At 40.0% G+C, this 22,713-nt stretch overlaps 1 protein-coding gene across 5 annotated transcripts in view; it reads right to left on the minus strand.

Moving 5' to 3' along the window:
• Rbm33 (RNA binding motif protein 33) overlaps positions 1–22,713 on the minus strand; it is a 94,367-nt gene that overhangs the window by 24,574 nt on the left and 47,080 nt on the right. For all 5 annotated transcript variants that reach the window (XM_076831348.2, XM_076831330.2, XM_076831339.2 and 2 more), the window contains 6 exons: positions 20,937–21,219; positions 17,579–17,637; positions 5,875–6,007; positions 4,902–5,245; positions 2,752–3,111; positions 814–1,098 (listed from right to left, as the gene is read on the minus strand). In XM_076831348.2, coding sequence (XP_076687463.1) covers positions 814–1,098; positions 2,752–3,111; positions 4,902–5,245; positions 5,875–6,007; positions 17,579–17,637; positions 20,937–21,219 — 1,464 coding nt within the window. The remainder of the gene's footprint in view (positions 1–813; positions 1,099–2,751; positions 3,112–4,901; positions 5,246–5,874; positions 6,008–17,578; positions 17,638–20,936; positions 21,220–22,713) is intronic.

Below are 22,713 nucleotides of genomic sequence, written 5' to 3' on the forward strand. Positions count from 1 at the left end.
AATTACAAGTCATGTAAAATACTGACCTGCATTTATCATTTATTCTTACAACCTCCTATACCTGTTTTAAAATTATCAACTACACGTGTAACTATACTCTAAATAAACCAAACTCCTCCGAATCTTGAAGAAAACAGTACAAGTGGTCCTATCTAGGACAGAATGTGAAACTGAAAAAAGCCACCCAGACCTAACAGTGCACGCCAAGGGGCAGCAGGCTGTGCTGGGCCCACAGTCCAAACCTGGTCCTGACCTGGTTTTCTAAGGAATGTTTTTCTGGAACACAGGCACATCCACTCTTTGGAGAACTATTTTTAAACTGCCTTTGTGCCTAAATAGCAGAGTTGAGTAATTATGACAGTGTGTACTATACAGCCTAAAATACTTACAGAATATTTATGCACTTTAAAGAAACTCGTGAGCCCTAGTATAAGTTGACTCTATATAATGAATGACAAATGTACAAATACAAGAAGTCTAATATTGTAAGCCAGGGAGAATAAAAGTGTATCTTCTCTGAACATGCTAGTAGGCTTCAAAGAAGGACCCAGCAGGCAGAGGACAAGAAGCTGGGAAGATTTTGTGACTAACACTCTGAATGAATGAATGAGCTGATTACACAGCTTCCTCTTTGACCAAGTATTTTTTTTTAATATTTATTTTTTAGTTGTAGGTGGATACAATAACTTTATTTCATTTTTATGTGGTGATGAGGATTGAACCCAGTACCTCACGAATGCCAGGTGAGCATTCTATTTCTGAGCCACAACCCCAGCCCTGACCAAGTATTTTTTAATAAGGAAAATGTCCCACCTCTGTTTCTGGTTTTGCTTCTTCCTTAGTTTGAGCCACAGGGCTCACTGGCTTGACTTTTGCTTCTGTCTTCGCCTGTGAGTTCCTGGAAGCCACCACAGCCCTTGTGGGTGGGGACGTGCTGATCGGCTTCACCTGAGCTGCAGGCGTGGAGGAGCAGCGACTGCTACTCATTTCTATTACGTGTGATGGCGCGATGGGTAACTCTCGCAAATTACTGTTTCTGGGAGCAGTGGGCTGCATCTGCTGCATGGGCCGCTTGGTTACATTCTGAGATGCTGCATTCTATCGCAAGAAAAAACAGACTCTGATTACAACTGGAAATGTGGCTGAACACATGACTCAGTGCAAACATGACAGGGCATCCTCACCGGTAAGAGGCATCTCTTCTGGCCAGTTATTTTCCCCCATGCACAAAGGCAGCTCAGCCTCTGATGCCAAGGGCTCACACTGTTCAAGGCAGCCTACGTGCCCACAGACTAACAGCATCCTGCTTAGTGTAGAAACCACATCAAGTGATGTGGCTTGCAGCTTCAGTATGGAGGGCCAACACTTCCAACACAACTCTTTCAAGCACTTTGTCTGCCTCAAGTAATCCTCAAGGAAACCATTTCTACTAAGTCACCAAAATGTAATGTGGAACAGGGAAGGAATCAAGTATTTAGTCAAAGTCCTTGACAAAGAAATGTGTGGGAGTTTCCCACAAATGAATATAAGTTCCCTGAAGGCAGAGATCTGTCTCTTCTGTTCACCACTGTATTCCCAGGAACCTGAGAAGTCCCCTGGTGGCAGGATAGTTACAACATTTTTCCTGAATTCATTTACTTATCTGTTTACAGCCCAAAGAGGCAATCTATGCATCAAAATTAAGTCACTGATCAAGGTAAAATGACCAACACCCAAAAGTATTTTCTAAAGTTATATGCCTTTTAATTAACATCTATTACCACAGAAATACCTAGATACAAAAGATGCTGAAGCCAATATTAAAATCTACTAAGTCCCAAGTTTTCAAATCTGCAAATATTTCAATGATACAGGTATATTAAAATAGGTTGGAAAACCATAACCATAGAGGTCCTTCATCACCACTAAGAACAGAACTGCAGACAGTCCTAGAAATAAGACACCAGGACAATAGATCAGACATCCTTTATAGATAATTAAGCCACCCTATAAATAGGACACTAAGCAAACATTACATAAAATACAAAGAAGTGACTTCCATGTTCTCTTCAACAATTACTTTTGGTCAAATGAAGGGTTACATTATAATTTTTTGACAGTGACTTGTTGGTTTCCCATGACGTGACTGGTTTAGATGCCGCCATCCAGGCAGAGCACTCACATGGGTATGCAGGATGCAACAGGCTTTGTCCCAGTGTCCTATTTATAGGATAGCTCTTTTCCACCACTGATAATCTGAAATGCAGTGCCTTCTTAGAAAAATGACAACCTAGTTCTAAAAAATATTTTAGTGAGAACATTTCTTCTATTACTTACCAGTTACATACATATGATTTTACTTAGAAGTGACTTTTGCAATAAAGTTCATGCCATTCTCAAAATAAATTTTAAAATATTTTTCAATCATTCGTCTATTACTTATCTCAAAAAAAAAATAGATGCCTAAAAACAATTATTTCAAAGTTACCGTAAGTGGTGCATCTATTGCTCAATTTGTGTTTTCATAAGTGTCCCACATCTGGGACGATGGGACAAAATCAGTTAACACACTCTTTAAGGTGTATAAAAGGGATAAGTCATTAATTTCTGTATTCAAGAAAACAATTTCCTAAGTGTTCACTTCAGAAAAATGTATGACATACTTGTTAATTTAAATCAGAACTGGAAAATAACCTAACTCAACAACTATGCCTCTTGAGTTCTCAAAAAATACCCTAGGAGGCCACAGTGAAGATGCCATTGGATACTCACGTGCCGCAGCCCCTGGCGTGGGGGACACTGCATCCGGCTGCTGCTGGGTTGGGGCTGAGCAGTCTGCACATGGGGCCTGAACTGAGGCTGAGACATGGGCATCAGAGGAGGCGGAGGGGCAGGAAGGTGGTGGTGATGCTGGTGCTGCTGCGGCTGGTGCTGTGGCTGGTGCTGGGGAGGCGGCTGGTGCTGGGGAGGCGGCTGGTGCGGAGGCTGGAGCTGGGGCTGGAGTGGGGGCTGGTGCTGGGGCTGGTGCTGATGGTGCTGGGGCTGGTGCTGATGGTGCTGGGGCTGTTGCTGGGGCTGCTGCTGCTGGGGCTGGGGCTGATGAGGAGGCGGCAATGGAGGATGCAATGGCCCCTTCCAGTTCAAGACAAGGAGAAACAGCAATTCACAAACAGATAAACGAGCTACACCCCAATCAACTGTCCTCTTAAAATCCCATCTTGAGAAACAAACGTTACATGGTGCCAAGGCTTCACTTTGGCTTTGTTGGAAGGTAATGCTGTCTTCTAAGTGCAATAATGATCAACAGCTACTATCATAACAGCTAAATGTACTTTTGACCTAAATCCTTTCTACCAAGAATTCCAAGAATTTATGTGAAGGAAGTAACTAAGGATGCAAGCAAACACAGAACCTCCAATATTATACTAAAGTTCTGAAACCAACAGAAGCGGGCAAAATCAGCATCAGTGTAAAAGGCAGCTTTGTGCACCAAGGTCACGTGCAGTAGTGAAAGACGATTCACTGAAGTGCAATGGGAGCTGGGAGGAAAGCACAGGGATGAGGACACACTGCTTCAAAAAAACTGAAAAAAAAAAAATGTATATGTATACATGAGAATGTTCATGGCGCCAGGTGCAATGGGCACACACCTGTAATCCCAGCAACTCACAAGGCTGAGGCAAAGATCGAAAGTTCAAGGCCAGCCTGTGCAACTTAGAGAAACCCTATCTCAAAATAAAATATAAAAAAAGGACTGGGGTGTAGCTCAGAGGCAGAGCACCCTTTGGGTTCAACACTCAGTACCAGGAAAAAAAAAAAAAAAGGAAATGTTCATGGCAGCCATTTCTCAGAAACAGGATTGTTTAATTTCCTTTACTCAAACTTATCTATATTCTAATATTTCTGCAATAGAGAAGAATTAATTTTATTTTTTCATTAAAATAAAAATTTAAAAACCACCTCAACCTCTGTTAACACCTTAGATAACAATCACTTTCCTCTTGGCTTAGACACAGATCCCCTGTTTCTAAGTGGTTAACTAAGTTGGACCATCACTGTATGTTCTAATGATAAACACAAAATCCAAGAAGAAATCACAGGATAAGAAAGATGCCACAAATACTTCCTCCAGCTCAGGAAACACCTACCAGCAGAGGGCATATGAGATTGCCAAATACTGAGTCAACACCAACACTGTTTTCTTCCCAAGGGGTTTTTCCCACTATCTAGTATGGGAACGTAATTTTACAAAGCACTTTATTTACACTGGTAAATCTTTCAAGACATCTTATAAAGATGACCAACTGTATTATCAAAACATGTTCTAATTTTATTGAAGAACATCTTTTAAAAACTCCTAACAGGGGCTGGGGATGTGGCTCAAGAGGCAGTGCGCTCGCCTGGCATGCGTGCGGCCCGGGTTCAATCCTCAGCACCACATACAAACAAAGATGTTGTGTCTGCCGAAAACTAAAAAATAAATATTAAAAATTCTCTCTCTCTCTCTCTAAAGAAGAAAAAAAAAGTCATTTAAAAATAAAATAAAATAAAATAAAAACATAAAAACTCCTAACAGTAGGGCTGGGGTTGTGGCTCAGCGGTAGAGCGCTCACCTAGCATGTGTGAGACCTGGGTTCGATCCTCAGCACCACATAAAAATAAATAAACAAAATAAAGATATTTATTTAAAAAAAAAAAAAAAAAAAAAAACTCCTAACAGTGACATTTCCGACTCCCCCCAAATGACACATTTTTCCATTTCTCCTAGTATTTCAGGAGATAACAGTATCATCAAGAGAGTTTAGTAAATGGTACATTTAACACTAACAACCTTACTCTTTAAAGACCACAGTGAAAATCTGAAACAGCACTCCTCCCCTGCAGCATAGACTGGTTCCCCCAAGGCTGGTCCATGTGCATACCTGAAGGTTTGGCTGGGCGTGCGTGGGCAGGAACGGCTGTCCTGGGCCAGGCAGGAAGGGCTGTCTAGGAGGAATGAAAGGCCGGGTGGCTGCTGACCCTGGCTGGCTAAAGTGCAGGATCCCCACTGGACCTGGGGGCTGCAGGGCTGGTCTTACGGGCCTCTCTCTCGGGAACACTGGCTGCTGTCCTTGCTGATTAAACGCTGGTCCGGGCTGAGTGAATGGTAAGGGACTTTGAGCAGGAACAGGATGGCTGCTGTTCAGAAGTGTGGGTGGAGGCGGTGGTGGAGGGGGACTTCGCTGCTCCAAGAAAAGATGACTGGGGAACCGTGGTTCACCTGAAACTGAATAGGAGTACAACACCACCTTCAGGTCAAACGGATCATGCACTTCTCAGAAGACCAGTTTTATGAACTTTCTTACCTGGGACAAAAATGACAAATAGTGACAGAGTATGAACATTTAGAAAGAATTCTAGATCTTGCTTCTTTTTTTTGTGGGGGGTGGTGGTGGGGTACTGGGGATTGAACTCAGGGGCACTCGACCACTGATCCACATCCCCGGCCCTATTTTGTATTTTATTTAGAGACAGGGTCTCACTGAGTTGTTCAGTACCTCACTTTTGCTGAGGCTGACTTTGAACTCGCAAGCCTCCCCCTTCAGCCTCCCAAACCACTGGGGTTAAAGGCGTGTACCACAGCACCTGGCTAGCTTTTGCCTCTTATTTCTGGATTGCTTTGTGGGTCATTTTCTATGAACACTTCCCTTCTTTGAGTGAGATTTTCACATTTCAGATACCCAATACTGTCTGATTGTAACATCTAAAATGGCAGGCACAGCTGCCACAGCTTAAAGGCCTGTGGCTCTAACAACCGCCCACTAGGGGTGAAGGTTGGTTTTAACAGTGACTGTTCAATTGCATCATCAATGACGCCTCCATCATGTCCCCATGCCAGCCAGCACTCCTGTGTACCTCCCAAGAAGAAAGGGTCTCGCTCCTGCGGTGGGGGTGGAGCTCTCCACTGGTCCTGGAGAGGAAGTCGTGGGGGCTGGCTGAAACTGTTGGGAACAGGTCCAGGTGTGTGCTGTGGGAATTCCGGAGGGCCCTAAAGAAAACAATGAGGAAAAAGTGAAAGATAGAAAAACATCCTGTAATCTTCGGAAATGTATACAGTTCCAAGCTTTCCTTTGGAACTGTCAACTAATTATCTCCAGGGGTCAGCCTGCTTCTGTGTGTGTATATGTGTGTGTGTGTATGTAGGCATACAGAAATATCAATACACACACACACATACATATATATATAAATGACATGTTACAAAGTAAGTGATTCTACTATAATGCAACAGTCAAAAATGAAAACTGGGTGCAATGGCCACGCCTGTAATCCTAGATACTTGGGAGGCTGAGGCAGGAGGATTGCAAGTTCAAGCACAGTCTCCACAACATAGGAAAACCCCGTCTCAAATTATTAAAAAAACAAAAAGGGCTGGGAATGTGTGGTTCAGTACTAAAGCACCCTTGGGTTTAATCCCCAGGACAAAAAAAAAAAAAAAAAGGCATCAAAAAATTAATTCAAGATTTTAATATTATTATAGCACTACAGAATATTATTTTTCAGCTTACTGAAATTCATGCAATTATTGACCTTCTTTCCCATTAATCCAAAAGACTAAATGTCTACTTTGGACATTCATGACATTTATCTTCTCAAAGATGCTATTTTCTGCTATCTATTTAACACAACCATAAACGACAGTTATGAAGCTGCTTTACTTCAAAAAAAAGAAAAGAAATTCAATTTGTACCATAACAAAAGTCCACAGTCTCTAATATAACAGAAAAACATGCATGTTAAGAAGTCAAATTATAACAACAGAAAGTATTATGCAATCGGATTCCTTTGGATAAAAAATTCAAACAAGTTCTTACAGATTAACATTTTCAATAACTACATGCTACCACAGAAAGAGACAAAGCAAAAGTACTTAATATTTCTCAACTTTTAGAAACCATGCTTCCTTCTCATGAATTTAAAAATCAAATGCCTTGTCTGCCACTTACTACTGACACAATTAATGGTTCCCCACGTCCTCGGTGTGTAACAGAGGACATAACTCTTTCAGATGCCACCCCCTCCCACCCCCTTACAAGCCTGCCTGACCCTACTCAACCTGAGGCACTGCAAGAACATGCAGCAACAACCGTACACTCCCAGATGACTGCCAGCTAACTAAGAAGTCAGGGTTAGAACAAATTATGGCATCTTAATGAAACCACAAATATTAGAAACTTATTTATTTATTTTTGATACTGGGGATTGAACCCAGGGGTGCTTAACCACGAGCCACATCCCCATCTCTTTATTTTTTGAGACAGAGCCTCACTAAGTTGTTTAGGGCCTCGCTAACCTACTGAGGCTAACCTCGAACTTGAGATCCTCCTGCCTCAGCCTCCCAAGTCACTAGGATTATAGGCAAGTGACACTGTGCTTAAAAGAAGGGGAAGAGAAAGGTCCAAAGCTCAAATTCTTGCAGCTTTTTTTTTTTTTACTACTTTAGGTGATGTGGAGGAAACCCTCACTGTGCCAAAGTCTAAACTGGGGCATAATTTCTCACTCTAAGGTACTACCTAACAGCAAATCTTAGGAGGAATGGGAGGCTAAAAAGTGGAAATACATATCAAAAAACACACACTAAAATGGTTTTTTACCAGTAATAAATGCACGCATTTTATCATAATATTAATTTTAGACTTCACTGCTAATGATGCTTTAGTTCAACATTCTTTAATATTTCCACTTAGATAAGATGCTAGAAAAAGTGTTCCTAACAACGTGGGTTTATCAAGCAGTTACATATTAAATATGCAAGAAGAGTTTCAATGGATCTGGCTACTTTCTTTCATGGACAAATTCTTACCTTCCATTTAAAAATATTTTCACTTTTAATGTGAAATCAATGGTATGCATGTGCTCCTATCTACCAGAACCAATACTGCACTTCACAGGAACTTAAATGTTCTATGTATAAAATACAGCAGGAGTACTCCGTCTTTACTTTTGCATTTCAACATTATTCTGAGCATCCCTAATTCAAAATTCAGAAACTTTTTTGATTTTTAAAACTCTTTGAGCCATCAACATCAACTTTACAGATTTCAGAACAATTTCAGATTTCAAATTTTTACACTGGGGATGCTCAATGAGCAAAGTCCATAACAAATATTCCAAAATCTGAAAAACTGAAATCTAAAACACTCTGGTTCCAACCATCTCAGATAAGAGATCCTCATCTGCACAAACACTTCTAAACATGTTTTAAAATAATCTTCAGAACTTTCTGGATGACAACAAATCAGCAATCAAAGGTTTTGTGTTATTTAAAAAATATGATTAAATGTTGTTTCTTAGTGTGACACAGAGTGATCTCTGGATTGTGGAGAGGTTTGCTGATTGCACTGCCTCCAATACAAACAAACGACTGTGGCCCTGAGTAAAAACTCTCTTCTGTGAAACAGACCGTTCTCTTAAATTGTATGCATGTATGCTCGACTAGATTTCTTTCCAGGAAGGGGACAAAAATGAGGCTTCAAACAGATAAGCACAACAGAAACAAATACAATTCACCAAAACAATTTCTGTTGGGAAATGGGAAACGCACAGAGCTGCTAGAAAGGTGGCACCCAGCCTGACAGAAGCCCAGTCTCTGTTAAAGGAGTCCCTGTTATGAGTGAAGGACATGCTGTTACACACTTTAAAAATTAGAGGAATTTAAATGAAAAACATGTTTTTATGAAGTTTTAGCTTAAAACAGGAAAACTAGCATCTATCCAAAATCACACGAAAAATCATTTCCAACCTTTAAAGTGTCATGATAAACAACTGCTCTCTTCCAACCATCTCCCAGGACCACAAGTCCTAATAGTCATGAGCTGGGGCCAGTGAGCCACGGGAACAGCTTCTCTCCCCACTGTCCAGCAGTCCTCAGAGAAGCAGCACCCATCAGCCAGGACAGCCTTTGCAGCAGCTGGTGATGCAGCTCTGACACCTTAAAGGGTTTAGAGTTAAAAGTGACCAGTCCAAGGTCTATCATCAATGAATGACAGCTCAGGATAAGACCTTGTACTTTCAGACTCTTTTCAGTGCTCTGCTGATACAGTGAGTCTTCAAGTAATGCCACAGAACCCAGTTTCTGAAGCCAATGTCCACCACAAAGAGCATCTCCTGACGGGATCCCTCCCTCCTTTAGCAATATCTCACATGCCACAGGTGGTAAAGAACAATAAAGCATACAAATTTCTTCTAGCAAATGCAAAATTATTTTAAGACTGTTAGTTGTAACTACTTCATTTAACAGAACTTTTTAATACTAATGCCATTCTACCTTTTGAAATAAAATACTTCAATCCTTTCAAATAATTCGCTTTTCTTTATATCCCTTTAAAACGCCAAGGTAAGGAATTATCACTCTCCCCCATATAATTCTTACGCAGACCATACTTCCCTTTTTTGCATCTCTTGTTAATTACATGATGCTATCTATATTAATCCTATTCAGGAAGAACTGATAACTTCAGTCACAAAAATAAAGAGGAAACTTTGCATAAATTGCTCGGCACAAAGTTAATCATACAAAGCCAAGAATATAAAGGCTCTAACAGCTATGATGTGACTTATCAGCTTCCCTAAAAGGGTCAGTCTGTATATTTTAATACGACTAATTAAATACCTTAACAATGTCATTGAAACTTCATGAATCTCAATAAATTACAACCTTCCTCTATGTTTTCATTTATTAATCTCACTTAAAATGCAAAGAACTACGTAAGAAATCAATTGACACTTAAGAAGACCTCTCAGTTAATTCTGATTAAATGGGTTAAATGTGAAGAATAAAGACCACTAGTGACCCCTCACATAATTAAAATTACAACCCTCTATCACAATATGTTAATCCTCTTATCTCAGCATTCTCCATAATTTTTTTTTCTTTTGGGTTGTGCCTGGTTTAAATACCTACATTCATTTTCCTGGAAGATAATTTCATCTTTAGAGATACACACTTAATGTTTTGAAGAAGGACATATCCAATGCCAAGTACCAGATTTCATGTGGCGGGCGGGGGAGTGGGTGGATGGGGACCTCATGATTTAAATACATGAAGACAATGTTACTGGTTAAAACAGGAGACCGGAGCACTCACTACAAGCCAAGAAGCTTTTCTGTAGTACAAAATATCACTTCTGCCAAAGCTACTAATGATCACTCACATTCCTTCACAAAATGCGAAGCCCTACATTCCTACAATGTCCCAACATGCTCCTCACAACAGGCCCACTTAGCAGATCTCCCACATGGCGTGTTAGTCAGTCTGATCCAGTTTCTTGATTTTTTCCCTTAGTTTACTGCAGTTCATTTTAGTACTCAGGCAGAGGGTACAGCATAAAAGAGAGCCTTAGTTCCAACTCTATCCCCTGGAATTTTATGAACCAAAGCAATCAGTTTTCCTATGACTCAGCTTCTCAATCTGTGAAATGGGTAAAGTAACAACCACTCTGCTTCATAAGGCTGCTGAACACAAGCCCTGCACAACATCTGAAACACAGTGGGCACTCCATCATCTTTACATGTATCTTGGATCTTCACTGATACATGGTTCAGGAAACCTGCTTCTGTATAGTCAAAACAAGGAGTCCATTTACAAAGCAAAGCAGTACTATCAGCAGACCAACTTAAAGCAGAGTTTAAGATTCCCCTCTGTGCACACAAGACTCTCAGTCCCACTCCTAGGCACTGACAATGTCCCTCACAATGTTCTAGTAAATGGGCACCCATGTACTAGAATAGCAGCACGCAGATGTCAACTATTGAAGAAATGCAAAGAAAAGGGCCTCAGGTGCTTCTGCTCCAGAAGAGGAGCAGGCAGAGAAACACACTGTAAGACCCACTCCTACCACAGAACTGCAGGAACAGAAGCACTCAAGGGTCGTTAGGGTCTGTGGAAGACCAGCATGGACTCTTGGGGGTGATGGGTCTGTCTTCTATCCTCACTGTGGCGATCACAAAACTGTAAGCAACGGTCGGAATCACAGACCAGATCAGATCACTAAAAGGACTGCTAAGTGAGAAAAATTCTGATCTTCTGAAAGAAATGCCTTTTGATACTTTCAAGGACCTGTTTCAAAGTTTAATCTAAATAATACATCTAATCAGATTTCTGGGTCTTCAAAAACTCCCAGGAAAACAAATGTTAAAACAAAATTTAAAAAGGGGTGTGTTCTGTAGGATCTAATATGAAAAACTGACCAGAGAGATCTCCTTGGCACAGGAAGAAGGATTTCAAAACTCTGTGTTACTGTCCCACATTCACAGACGGAATTCTTAAATTGCAGATGGCCATCTACATGGCACTGTATGACCAAAGAGGATTTATGGAGATGTTGCTGTCAACTAAATAGTTTCACTTACTGAAAAGTGAACAAAATAATTTAACACATACCTTTTTACAGAGTAGCTCAATGATTCCAACAGTTTTTCCACAAGAAAACCAGTTCTGTGAGACTTGGATGGGTCTTCTCTGGCCTCCAGTGTGGCCTTTAGTCAGTCCTATCTCCACCCAACACATACAATGTGAGCTGACAGCAGCAAGTCAAAGTAAAGGGTTACTGAATTTGATCAACCACCTTTTTTAATAGCTGTTACCACAGTGTTTAGCTGTTCCTGTTACTGCTGCAGATGGGAATTCATTGATATGATTAAATTTGATGGTATGATAATGTATGGTAATCATGATTAATCAGAAACCCACAAGCAAGTGGAGGATGTTGGGTATTATGTCACCTGCATTTTAAACTGCATTCTTTCTTTGCAAGCCTGACAACATTTGACAGCTGGAAGAATCTCCCACCACATTCTGCTACTACTCAATAGATTTGATAAGAAAAAATGCCCATCATTCCTCCCCTATCTTAAGTGCTAATAATTACAAGGCACTGCAGGCATGTTGTAAAAACAGCAAGAATTCAAAGAAAGACTTTCTTTCCTGGATAGAACAAAGTCTGGATGCTCATCTGCAAGGCCTATCAACAGAAAAAAAATCTGATTTGATGCAGCAGTCTCATCAGACATGATTTGCATGAAATGGCGTTTAAGGCACATCCAGCGAGCGTCAGTCACCACCACCTGATACCACACACCACAGTGCAGCCCAACTCCCGTCCATGCTGCATCAACAGAGCAAAGGCATAGGCCAACCTCATCTGCTGGGTTCATCTGAGTAATAATGTAATGACTAAGAAGACTAATTCAATTTTAAAAGCACAGTAGTCTTTTAAACACAATTTTCATTTTTAGTTTAAACTAAGAGCACTAAGAAATTATTTAATGCCAAACTACTTGGTATTTAACTGGCTAACAAAAATATCATTTATCCAATCAAAGGACTGATTTGGTTTTAAGATACCCTAGAGATAAGGACCTTTAAAATGTGGATAACTTGTGATTTGTCCACAAAAAACAGCAATTGTACTGAAATAGAAAGAAAAAGAAAGAAAGAAAAAAAAAACTAGACTGGCAAAATCTCAAAGCAACACTTTAAAATATTCCAACAATTGACATTTTAGTCACTTTAAGTGAGCAAACTTTAAAAACAACATCTCTTTGAGGACAAACACACACTGGAAAACACACAAACACTGGAAAATACACAAATAAGAAAAGGACTTATACTTCATATCAATGACAAACTATCAGGGACAACCCTTGAGAAAGAAAACAAATTAGAGTTCTAATGTATAAAACAAAAAGCATTCAGAATGAAAAACAACCTGACTGTGATTAAGGTAGACTAGCTACCCCATTCCTTCTTCCCTATAAAACAAAAACAAATGGTATGTGAAATTACATTCAGAGGTCCCCACATGAACACAAAGAGTAGCCTGGTGGGGGGTGGAAGCCAGACAGAAAGACTAGCCATGGCAAGGAACTAAAAAGGAGGGCCTGTGAACCCTGTGCTGCCACTACCAATAATTTTATATCAGGAAGATTAAAATTCTGGTATGAATCAAATGAGAATCAAAACTGATGGGGTTATCAATTGAGATATAATTTATATTTGCAAAAGAGATTTTAGCTGATTTGAAAAAAAATGGCCATTGGAAATAAAAGGTAAGAAAGAGTTCAGAGTTCAGCAGTATGGCTGGATCTGTAACTAAAACTAAGTACACAAATGTAATTATTAGCGGGAAGCCTAAATTATGAAGTGCTTCGCAGCATTCCCCCATGTGCCAAGAGCTAAAGCAATGTCTTACAAAATGATAAAAAATAAGGATTCTTTTCTTATGACATGTGACTCTGACATTCAAAAAACTTTGTTTTAGAAATCGTTTATTCAATTCAATAACATTCATAACAAAAAATAAAACTTTATTTCACTACATCAAGCATAGCCTAGAATACCTATTTTGGCCAAAGATTTGAATTTAAAAAATATAATGAAAATAATATTATTTTAACATGTTAAGTAATTGCATGAAAAAGTGTTTGATATTAGGTTACCTACAGTTCTCTATCACTGTTAATTAAAAAACTGGAGGCATGGGCTGGAGGTATAGCTCAGTGGCAAAGGGCTTGCCTAGCATGTGCAGGGCCTGAGTTCCATCTAAGTGTGGGGTTTGGGGTAGATCTGGAGGCAATGTCACTTAAGAAAATGTGTAGAGGGCTGGGGATGTGGCTCATACGGTAGCGTGCTCGCCTGGCATGCATGCGGCCCGGGTTCGATCCTCAGCACCACATACCAACAAAGATGTTGTGTCCGCCGAGAACTAAAAAATAAATAATAAAATTCTCTCTCCCTCTCCCTCTCTCTCTCTCTCTCTCTCTGTCTGTCTCTTTCTCTCTCTCTTTAAAAAAAAAAAAAGAAACTGTGTAGACATATTAGTTATAAACCAAGTATATCTAATATTTTCACATGATTGACTTTCAAGCAAGTAAAGTCTACCACTGCTGGGGAAAAGAAGGAACATCTTAGCACAAGTGCCAGATTCTTCCTCTAAGACCCTTTAAGATTTGGAAATCTATGGCTGGGCACAGTGGCCATGCCTGCAATCCCAGCTACTCTGGAGGCTGAGACAGGAGAATGAAAAAAATCAAGGCCAGCATGGGCACCTCACTGAGATCCTACCTCAAAATAAAAAAAGCTGAGGATGTGGGTCAGTGGTATGGAGACCCTGTGCTTCTGTCCCTATACCCAAGAAAAGAAATCTAGTGCTACTTCTGCCTATGGTCTGCTCTTTCTCTCTTTATTCACGGGGATAGAAAGCTGGATTCTTGTTGAGGTCAGTATGCAGGATGTAGCTCTACTGTGCAAATTCACTATGTGTCCTCGAAAACAACAAAAGAAGTAAAAAATATAGATTATAATACATAATTTCTAAGTGGAGCTTCTAATAAATAACAAGATAATAAATAGCAAGATAACTCAATATTAAATGCCTGTGCACATTTACCCAATAACTCTATGTTCACACCTTCTGGGCTAAAGGCACTTGGCAAAGCCTGCACCGCTGAGTAGAGGAAGACTGGGACTCTGTTCAGAAACAGGAGTAAATTCACACCTCTAAGGATAGGAAGAACCCTATGTGTGGTCTGTGTGAAATTTTGCAGCACAGCAGCTGTCCTCAGAGCAGCGTGAGTTTGAAGGGGCTAAGGTGGGAAGACAACATCACAATGAACCTTCTCTTGCTTAACCACCAACTTCATTAAAAACTGGCATAAAATATGAAAAATTGTGGTATATATGTATATTAAGAATTGTAATGCAAAAAAAGAGTACATGTATAATGAAATAATTTGGTGTGAACATGCTTTATATACAGAGTTATGAAAAATTGTGCTGTAAATGGGTAATAATGAGTGTAATGCATTACACTATTGTCATGCACGTAAAAAATAAATAGATAGATAGATAAATTAATTAAAGACTGGCACAAAGACTTCTGAATTCAAATCCAATTTTATGTAGGGGGAAAAAAAAAGCTATGCAAGGAAATTAACAGAGTCAAACAGACTCTATGATGACTTTCATGTTAGGCTTCCCAACTTGAATGTTTTATCTATTTATGTGTGTGTTCCTACAGTCATTTTATATAGCAAAACTCCGTGTAGTGAGTACTGCCTGAACCTCTCTCTACTATAGAGATACTACAGACAAGGACCAGGACAGAGCCTACAGAGTGTGTGGCCAGCAGGAAGTCTCCCTAGTGGGCTTTGTTAAGCCACAGGACTGTCTTCACTATTTCAATAACTTTACTCAAATGAAGATGAGTTTAAGATATGTTAGGCTCTGTTTAATTATGTTTGGCTTATTTTATAGTTTAGGGAATAGCACTATGCAGAGCACTTGGTATAAAGTAGAACCTTGTTAAATGTTTACAAAAATCAAATCTACATTCACAGCAACTAAATTTAAAGGTGGGGGGAAGGTTATCCAACAAAGATCTGGCTGAAGTAAAATGACAGGAAGCAAACTATAGAGTTTGGTCTCCATCTCAAACAGTGCTTTGATGGGGACTTTTATAAAACACTGTACCTCTACTGTATTTTTTGAACAGGCTCCACATTTGGTCGTTTTCTCCAAAGGAGAATGATTATAGAAGTCAAGCACTGCATTTTCCACAGCACAAGTTCCAGAAACTTAGCATTAAGATCTAGCAGACAGGGCTTAAAAGACAGGTGCAACCCGAACCAAAAAGTGGTGAACACTGAACATTTCCTCAAATTATGTACACAGCTAATTTCTAGCCCATGAATGTCCTAACACCATACACTATCCACCTCAAAAACAAAAACTCAACACCTTGCAGGAACTTCTGCAATCACAGGCAATTCAACAATATTTACCATCTTCAGAGTACTCTTAACCTAAAAATAAGTTCAATTAGTTACAAAAATTTTATTATATTATTCTCCTGTAACAGTCTCGTAGTATTATAAGTTTTTTTTCCTTAAAGTATCAGATATAGTCCTTTTTACACAACTGAAAAATAAGTCAATTAAAATTATAAATAACTTCTAATTTTATATTGAACAAACTTTTATGAAAATATCAATTACAAATACTGCTTCAATGTCTATTTCTTACATTGCTTTTTTACATCACATTTTATCCCTATGGTACAAATAAAAGATGAAAACAAGTCTAATAATCATCTGAATGTAGAGGTTCACAATCCTAAAAAAAGGTAAATAATGCTTAAAAATGTTGGTGCTTTATGGTAACTAGTAGATAAACGGCTTCATCTGAAGAAGTATAACTAAGGACTAAAATCACACACTATCCTTGGGTAATGTCATTAATAAAACTTAGCTACTGTGGACACAGTGGCACACACCTATAATACCATCAGCTTGGGAGGCTGAGGCAGAAGGATTACAAGTTCAAAGCCGGCCTCAGCAACAGTGAGACGCTAAACAAATCAGTGAGACTCTGACTCTAAATAAAATACAAAATAGCCCTGGGGAGGTGGCTCAGTGGTCAAGCACCACTGGATTCAATCCCTGGTACCAAAAGATTAAAAAAAAAAAAAAATTTTAGCTATTTAAACAACTGCTTTGAATGATCCATACTCAAATAATTTTTGAAAAGAACAAATTTTTAGAGTTTGATAAGTATTCTAAAGAGAAAAAAAAAACAGCTAACTATAGGAATGAGAACAGTAAGAAGCAGCTTCAGAAATCACAGAATTCATACACAATGACTACAAATCAAGAGAGCTTCTAACAAATACACGGAACCTTAAATCTAGTACTAAGTTAAATTTAAATAATCACCTGATTAAATATGCAGGTTCTTCATTTAAACTTGTTTGGTAAATGACATATATAAATGCATCAAAGTCAAACAGGCCATTATATTGACATTTCCTGAAAATCAAACTGCTTAGCCTAAATAAAACTCTGGTTTACATACAAAAGACTTGAAAATTGTATCATCTGGTTCATTTTTTTCTCCCACAGTTTTTAAAAAGAAGATGTATTTGCTGGTTTAATAAAATCAGGAATGACCTACAAATCAAACCAAAAATTCAAATGAAGTAAAATGTATATATTTAAATCAATATGACCAATTAAAAGACTTTTTTCTACTTACAGACAGAATCATGGAAAGTACAGAAAAAGTGTACGCACACCTCTGTACATGCAAGAAAAAATATGAATACGCTTTGTTTTAAATATACTTTAAAGCGCAAATATTTAGTTAGAAATATAAGATGAAGAGCTCAAGACTTTGGCATTGCTTCTGAAAAACAAGGAAATCTCATTTTTATTTCCTAGAATTGGGCATACTTACCCCATACACGCCTTGTGCCCACAACACATAAAGCCAATGACCTTTCCTTCCCACTTAACATAGAGCAGTAACAAACCAGAATTCATATTCTTTAAGGCAAAAGGAATCCCACTGATGATCCCAATTCAACAATTTTACAGTTAAACAAAATTAACTCCATTTAAAAAAAAAAAAAAAAAAAAAAAACATTGACCTTAAGCTTTTAACAAACATTTTCCACTACAGAGATTCCTGTCAATATTTACCAATCCTTGCATGTGTGGTATTAATATCTTTAGTGAATGTGTGCTCTTCCCCATCAGAGCAGAAGGAGCAGCTGCTACTCACTGGGAATCGCTGGGGTCCCACAGCAGGCCTCGGCTGGCTCGGTACTGGCAGCAAGGGCACTGCAAGGAAAACAAATCCCATTACAACCATGGCTCTGGCATCCAGGCCCACTGGAAAAGGAAGACACCCTATGCAGATGAATATACATAGTATATGCTATGTGTACTGCACATGTTATAATCCATTAGGTTTACGAGTAAAGTAAGAACTTGGTACTTTTCACAACTCCGTAAAAGGAGAAGGGAGAAACAATAGCTCACAATAACACAAGCCAAAGCTTAAATGGGAATAGTGAATTACTATTTGGAACTAAAATATTTTTCAATAAAAGAAGAGAGTGTTCCTCTAAAATACAAAACCTAGTTTGTTTTCCACATCCCTACCCAGGTAATCCAGGGTATCAATTCCAGTCTATTTCCTACCACGATCACATATGCATTTAAATCTGGATCCACTAGAATCAGGGAAGAGATAAGGGAGGAAGAAAATAAGGCAGGCAGGGAGAGGAAAACAGAATACCCTGGAAACTGGAGAAAATGGTCACACTCTCACAAAAAAACATCAAATAATCTATTCTGCCAAGACTTCTATTTAAAAAAAACAAAACAAAACAGGCAGAACAGTCAATCTGCCAGAAAGACAAGGATTCAAATCACTTTTAAGGAAGACATCTCATGGTAGGAAAGGAGTGAGATTTAGTTTCAGACCTTGAGGCTACATGAGATGTGCTAAGCTCTTTAAAGTGTCTCATGCACTATACTGATCTTAGTTTTGAAAGGCTCACTACTTCACAAACAAATCACACTGTGTTTCATCTCAAAGTGCTGCAGGCCTCTCCCAGAAGCCCTTAGATGATCAGGCACTATGAAATAAACTGAGTCCCCTCTACTTTACCCTAACTTCATATGCTGAAGTCCAGTACCTCTAAGGTGATGAAGTAAAGTCTTAGGCAAAATGAGGTATTTATGATGGGCTTTAATCCAACCTGACCACTGCCCTTGTAGGAAGGGGAAATTTAGCAACAAACATGTACACGCCTAGGGAGAGGCATGTGTGGACACAGGGAAAAGATAGCCACCCACAAGCCCAGGGAGGCCTCTGAGGAACCAGCCTGCCCACACCTTCCCCTGGGACATCCTGTCTACAGAATGAGAGGGAGTAAATTTGTACTGGTTTAAGCTCCCAGGATGTGGTACATGTTAGGGTGACCCCAGCAAACTAACACACATCAGATAAAGCCGGATACAGCATACTTCTAATTGAAGTTGTTTCTGGCAAATAAAGAAATACAGAAACAAGACACCTTAAGAACTGATTGAAGTTACTTTTAAATAAAGGGCTAGGATAAACTATTTTTTATTTACCATGATTACTCAAGAAATTCTGCACATTATCATACTTGCACAGGTTGAATTTAAACTGATAATGTGTATAGAATGTGTTACTGCTTGACCAAATGCAAAAATGTGACCCACAGGAATTGATTTTAGAAAACATAAAAATGGCAGAAGTTCTTTCTTATCTTGAAAGTCTAACCCAATCAATGGGAAATGAAAAAGGAGAGCAGATCAATCTGTAAGACTTTATGTAAAAGAGGATGCAGATCCCCAATTCTATACAGTTGATATACATGGATTATGTAGTACTGTATAAAGGATCAGAATAAACAAAGAAAAAACTAGAATGCCTCTGACTGCAGGAGAAGAGGGAATAACAAGTCTGTTAGTCAATACAAGGACACTTTTAAATTAAGTACTAAACATAAAACACCCAGCTCTACCACAAGTCTACCACAGTACTCTTTTGTAAACCTTGAATTTGAATGTCAGCTCTCAAAAATAATCTCAATACAACGATGTGGTAAAAATACCAAGCTTCTTTAACTGGAGGAATGAGAAGAAGTAAAGATGAAATCTTCAGGAAGAAATCTGATTATAAGCAACAAAATCTTACACAGAAGTCTCTGATGAGCTGGTAATTTTTACAAAGCATCAGCATTTTTCTTTTATTAAAGAGAAAAAATGAGAGAGAAGAAAAAAGAGAGCAACTGACAAGAGGTGTGAGAGAAACAGGGCAGGCTCTTGGCCCAGTGTGGAGGGAAGCCTGGTCAGAAGGTTCAGGGTCTATAAAGCATCCTCACTGGAGCCTTGCAGTCCCCGCTGTGAGAAGAGAACTCAAAACTTGCAATATTTCAGTCTAGGCAAATCTATTATCCCATGTATTTAATGCACTTACTAAGTTTTTAATTCATATAGTAAGTATAATAGTGAAAATTGGGCAAACAAATTAAACTTCCATCAAAATTGGTTAAATAATAATATAATGGGGCACTACTCTTCATCCTCAAAGAGAAGATAGATGTCATCAAGAAAGAATATTTTAAAAGATTTTTAATGTATTCTTGCCTGCATAAAGCTCTGAGAATGCTGGTTTGGTGTGTTTGTGTCTGTGTATACACACATATTGATGCTCAGCACTGTGGACTTCTTAAATTCAGCGGCTCTCTGCTGAATGAAACACTACTTCTAGTGTCCCCACCTGTACCCAAAAGGACGCTTTACCTTTCCCCCAGTCAGTGTAACTTGAAGATCAAAGGTACAATAAAGACAAGGAACATGTGGCACGAGCTCTGGAATTTGTGGTGAAACGTCCAGGAGTTCAGCGCAGACCTTACTCGCCCGCTCTGACTCACAGGAGAGCTTCCAGGTGCTACACCTGCACTCTGCACTCCAGGACCAGGCCATAAACTCTGACTGGCTGTCCTTTTTCACTACCTGCACTCCTGGAGGACATCCTGGGTTTCCTTACACCTTCGCCACTCTGTAGTTCTAATACTAACTCACATATTATAAAGAAAAAGTGTGCATCTTAACCGACTGCCAGCTTTCCGCTGAATTTAATAGGAAATCACACAATATCAGATGCTGCTGTAAGTAAAATAATTCCGACAAATTAAACTTGGAGAAACAACTACAGATGATATAATATGTAAAGAACGACTTTAATGAGAGCCACTCTCTTCACGTAGGCATGCGCTCACCCGACCCTTCATCCCGCGGCTGCTGAGAGACGGGCACTGTGCTCCTCCACAGGGCACACACCCCCTGCCCTTCCAACGTCTTGTAGAACCGGGGATGATACTTTCTGCTCAGTCATAAAACAGACATCTATATTGTGAAGAAATGAACTTGGCCATCAAGCCAATGTGTCTAAGTGAAGGGGGAAGGAGCCACAGACACAACCACCTTGATAATGAAACTGCTCTGCCATAGTGATGGCTCCAGTGAGGTGGCTGGTGAGTCCCTTTAGATGTACAGTGACCCACAATATCACCAACAGCACTGAAGAAAGCACACACCTTGAACAGGGGTCACCACTGTCCCCTTGAAGTGGGGGTTGATGTGGATGTTCTTGGGTTGCTGTGGCGTCACAGGAGGGGGCGTCAGCATCATCCTTGGGGCCTCTATCTGGGGGGGCATGTGCACTCCCTGAGGCGGGGAGGGGTGATGCGGGTGCTGCAGGGGAAGCAGAGGCTGTAGCTGCTGCTGCTGAAACAGACTTCTGATTGGCTGCTGCTGAGGAGGTGGAGGTGGAGGTGGAGGCTGAGGTTGTGGAGGTGGGATCAGTCTTGGAGAATGAGTCTAAAAACCACAGAAAAGAAAGTGCACAGAAATCAACATTTAAATAAAGGAATGCTGATATGTTACAAGTTTACACTGGCTAACTTCTAACATTTAAGACATAGGTTCATAATAACGACCTATATCAAGAGCAGGGGATAAGTAAGCTGGTCCCCTACTCACAAGAGGGCTGATGTCTCAGTCATCTGTCTAAGGCAAGGGGCTTGGGGAAATGGTGGCCCCAAAAGAGCCAGCATGAACTTTGAAATAAAAATTTTAAAAAAATTTAGCTCAACAAACAATGCAACACACAATGAGCAAAACTGACTGATGAGGAACAGGACAGAAGCCCTACTCAGCCCTGTGCAGTCAACCTGCTCCTCCTCCTGCAGGAGTCTGGAGGCGGGCAGGAGCATCCAGGGTAACCCTGCTACAGAAAGAAGGCAGAAGAAAGTGCCAGAGCCAAAGACAGCCACTCCAGTAGAGGTGGGGGACACACTTCTTTGAGAAGCTGGCAAGTGCATCAGGCTGTGAAGGAAGAGAATAAAGTGCCACGCAGGTAAATAACAGAACCACCTTACAGAAGTCCAAGGAGGAAAGACAGGAAGGAGAGCAGTATGGCACAGCATGGAAAAGGAGAAAGAAGGAGAGTGAGGACAGGAAAACTACAATCCAAGGTAGCTGAAGATCCCTGGCTGTTCGGTTCAATGGTTATCAGAGAAGAAGAATCTCAGAGCAGCTACTGAGGTGTCCTGTTCCCCTGAGCATGTGAAATGCCCACTGCAGTCAGCACGGGAAGTAACTGACAATCCCAGGTGAGTCCTCCTATCAACTTCTTTACAATACCAGGAGCTCAGAAGCGAAAAGTCGGAATCAGAATCCAGACAATCTGATTCTCTAAGTTTTTCTTTTAGCCACCAATCAAACTGGCCCCACAGCTAACTAGCAATAGAACACTACTTATGCAGCTACCTAATTTAACAAGCAATTTTCCCTGGGATGATACCAGATCTTGGAAGGCTCCTGAACTCCAACTGAAAGATCTGTTATTACACCATATACGACATGCATGACAAGAAATCCCTCATGATGTCTCTGATAGGAAAAGAACCCCTCACAGCAGCATGTGGGATAAACTAGATTAAGAGGGAAAAACAGGCCCATAAATAGAGACAATGGCGAGAAGCAAATGAGAGAAACGGCCAAGGTCTGATGAAGATTAAGGAGACACTTCAGAGGAATGGGGAGTAGGATTTTATAACTAAATCATGGTTTAGTTATAAAAGCTCCTCATGGGGGAGCTTTTCAAAGATTCCAGAACAGCTTAAATTGCCTTTCTCCAGCTCCCAGGATCCAAGACACTGCTACTCTCACTCATCACCTCTGTCACGCGCACACACATGCACACGAGTGGGGCCCTTGCTTATCCTATTCACTACCGTATCCCCACAGAGAGCACGTTCACCAACACAGGCATACCCAAGGTGCATTTCAGAGGAACTGAATATGACTACC

This window comes from Callospermophilus lateralis, chromosome 1 (assembly GCF_048772815.1).
Source record: "Callospermophilus lateralis isolate mCalLat2 chromosome 1, mCalLat2.hap1, whole genome shotgun sequence".
Taxonomy (NCBI): domain Eukaryota; kingdom Metazoa; phylum Chordata; class Mammalia; order Rodentia; family Sciuridae; genus Callospermophilus; species Callospermophilus lateralis.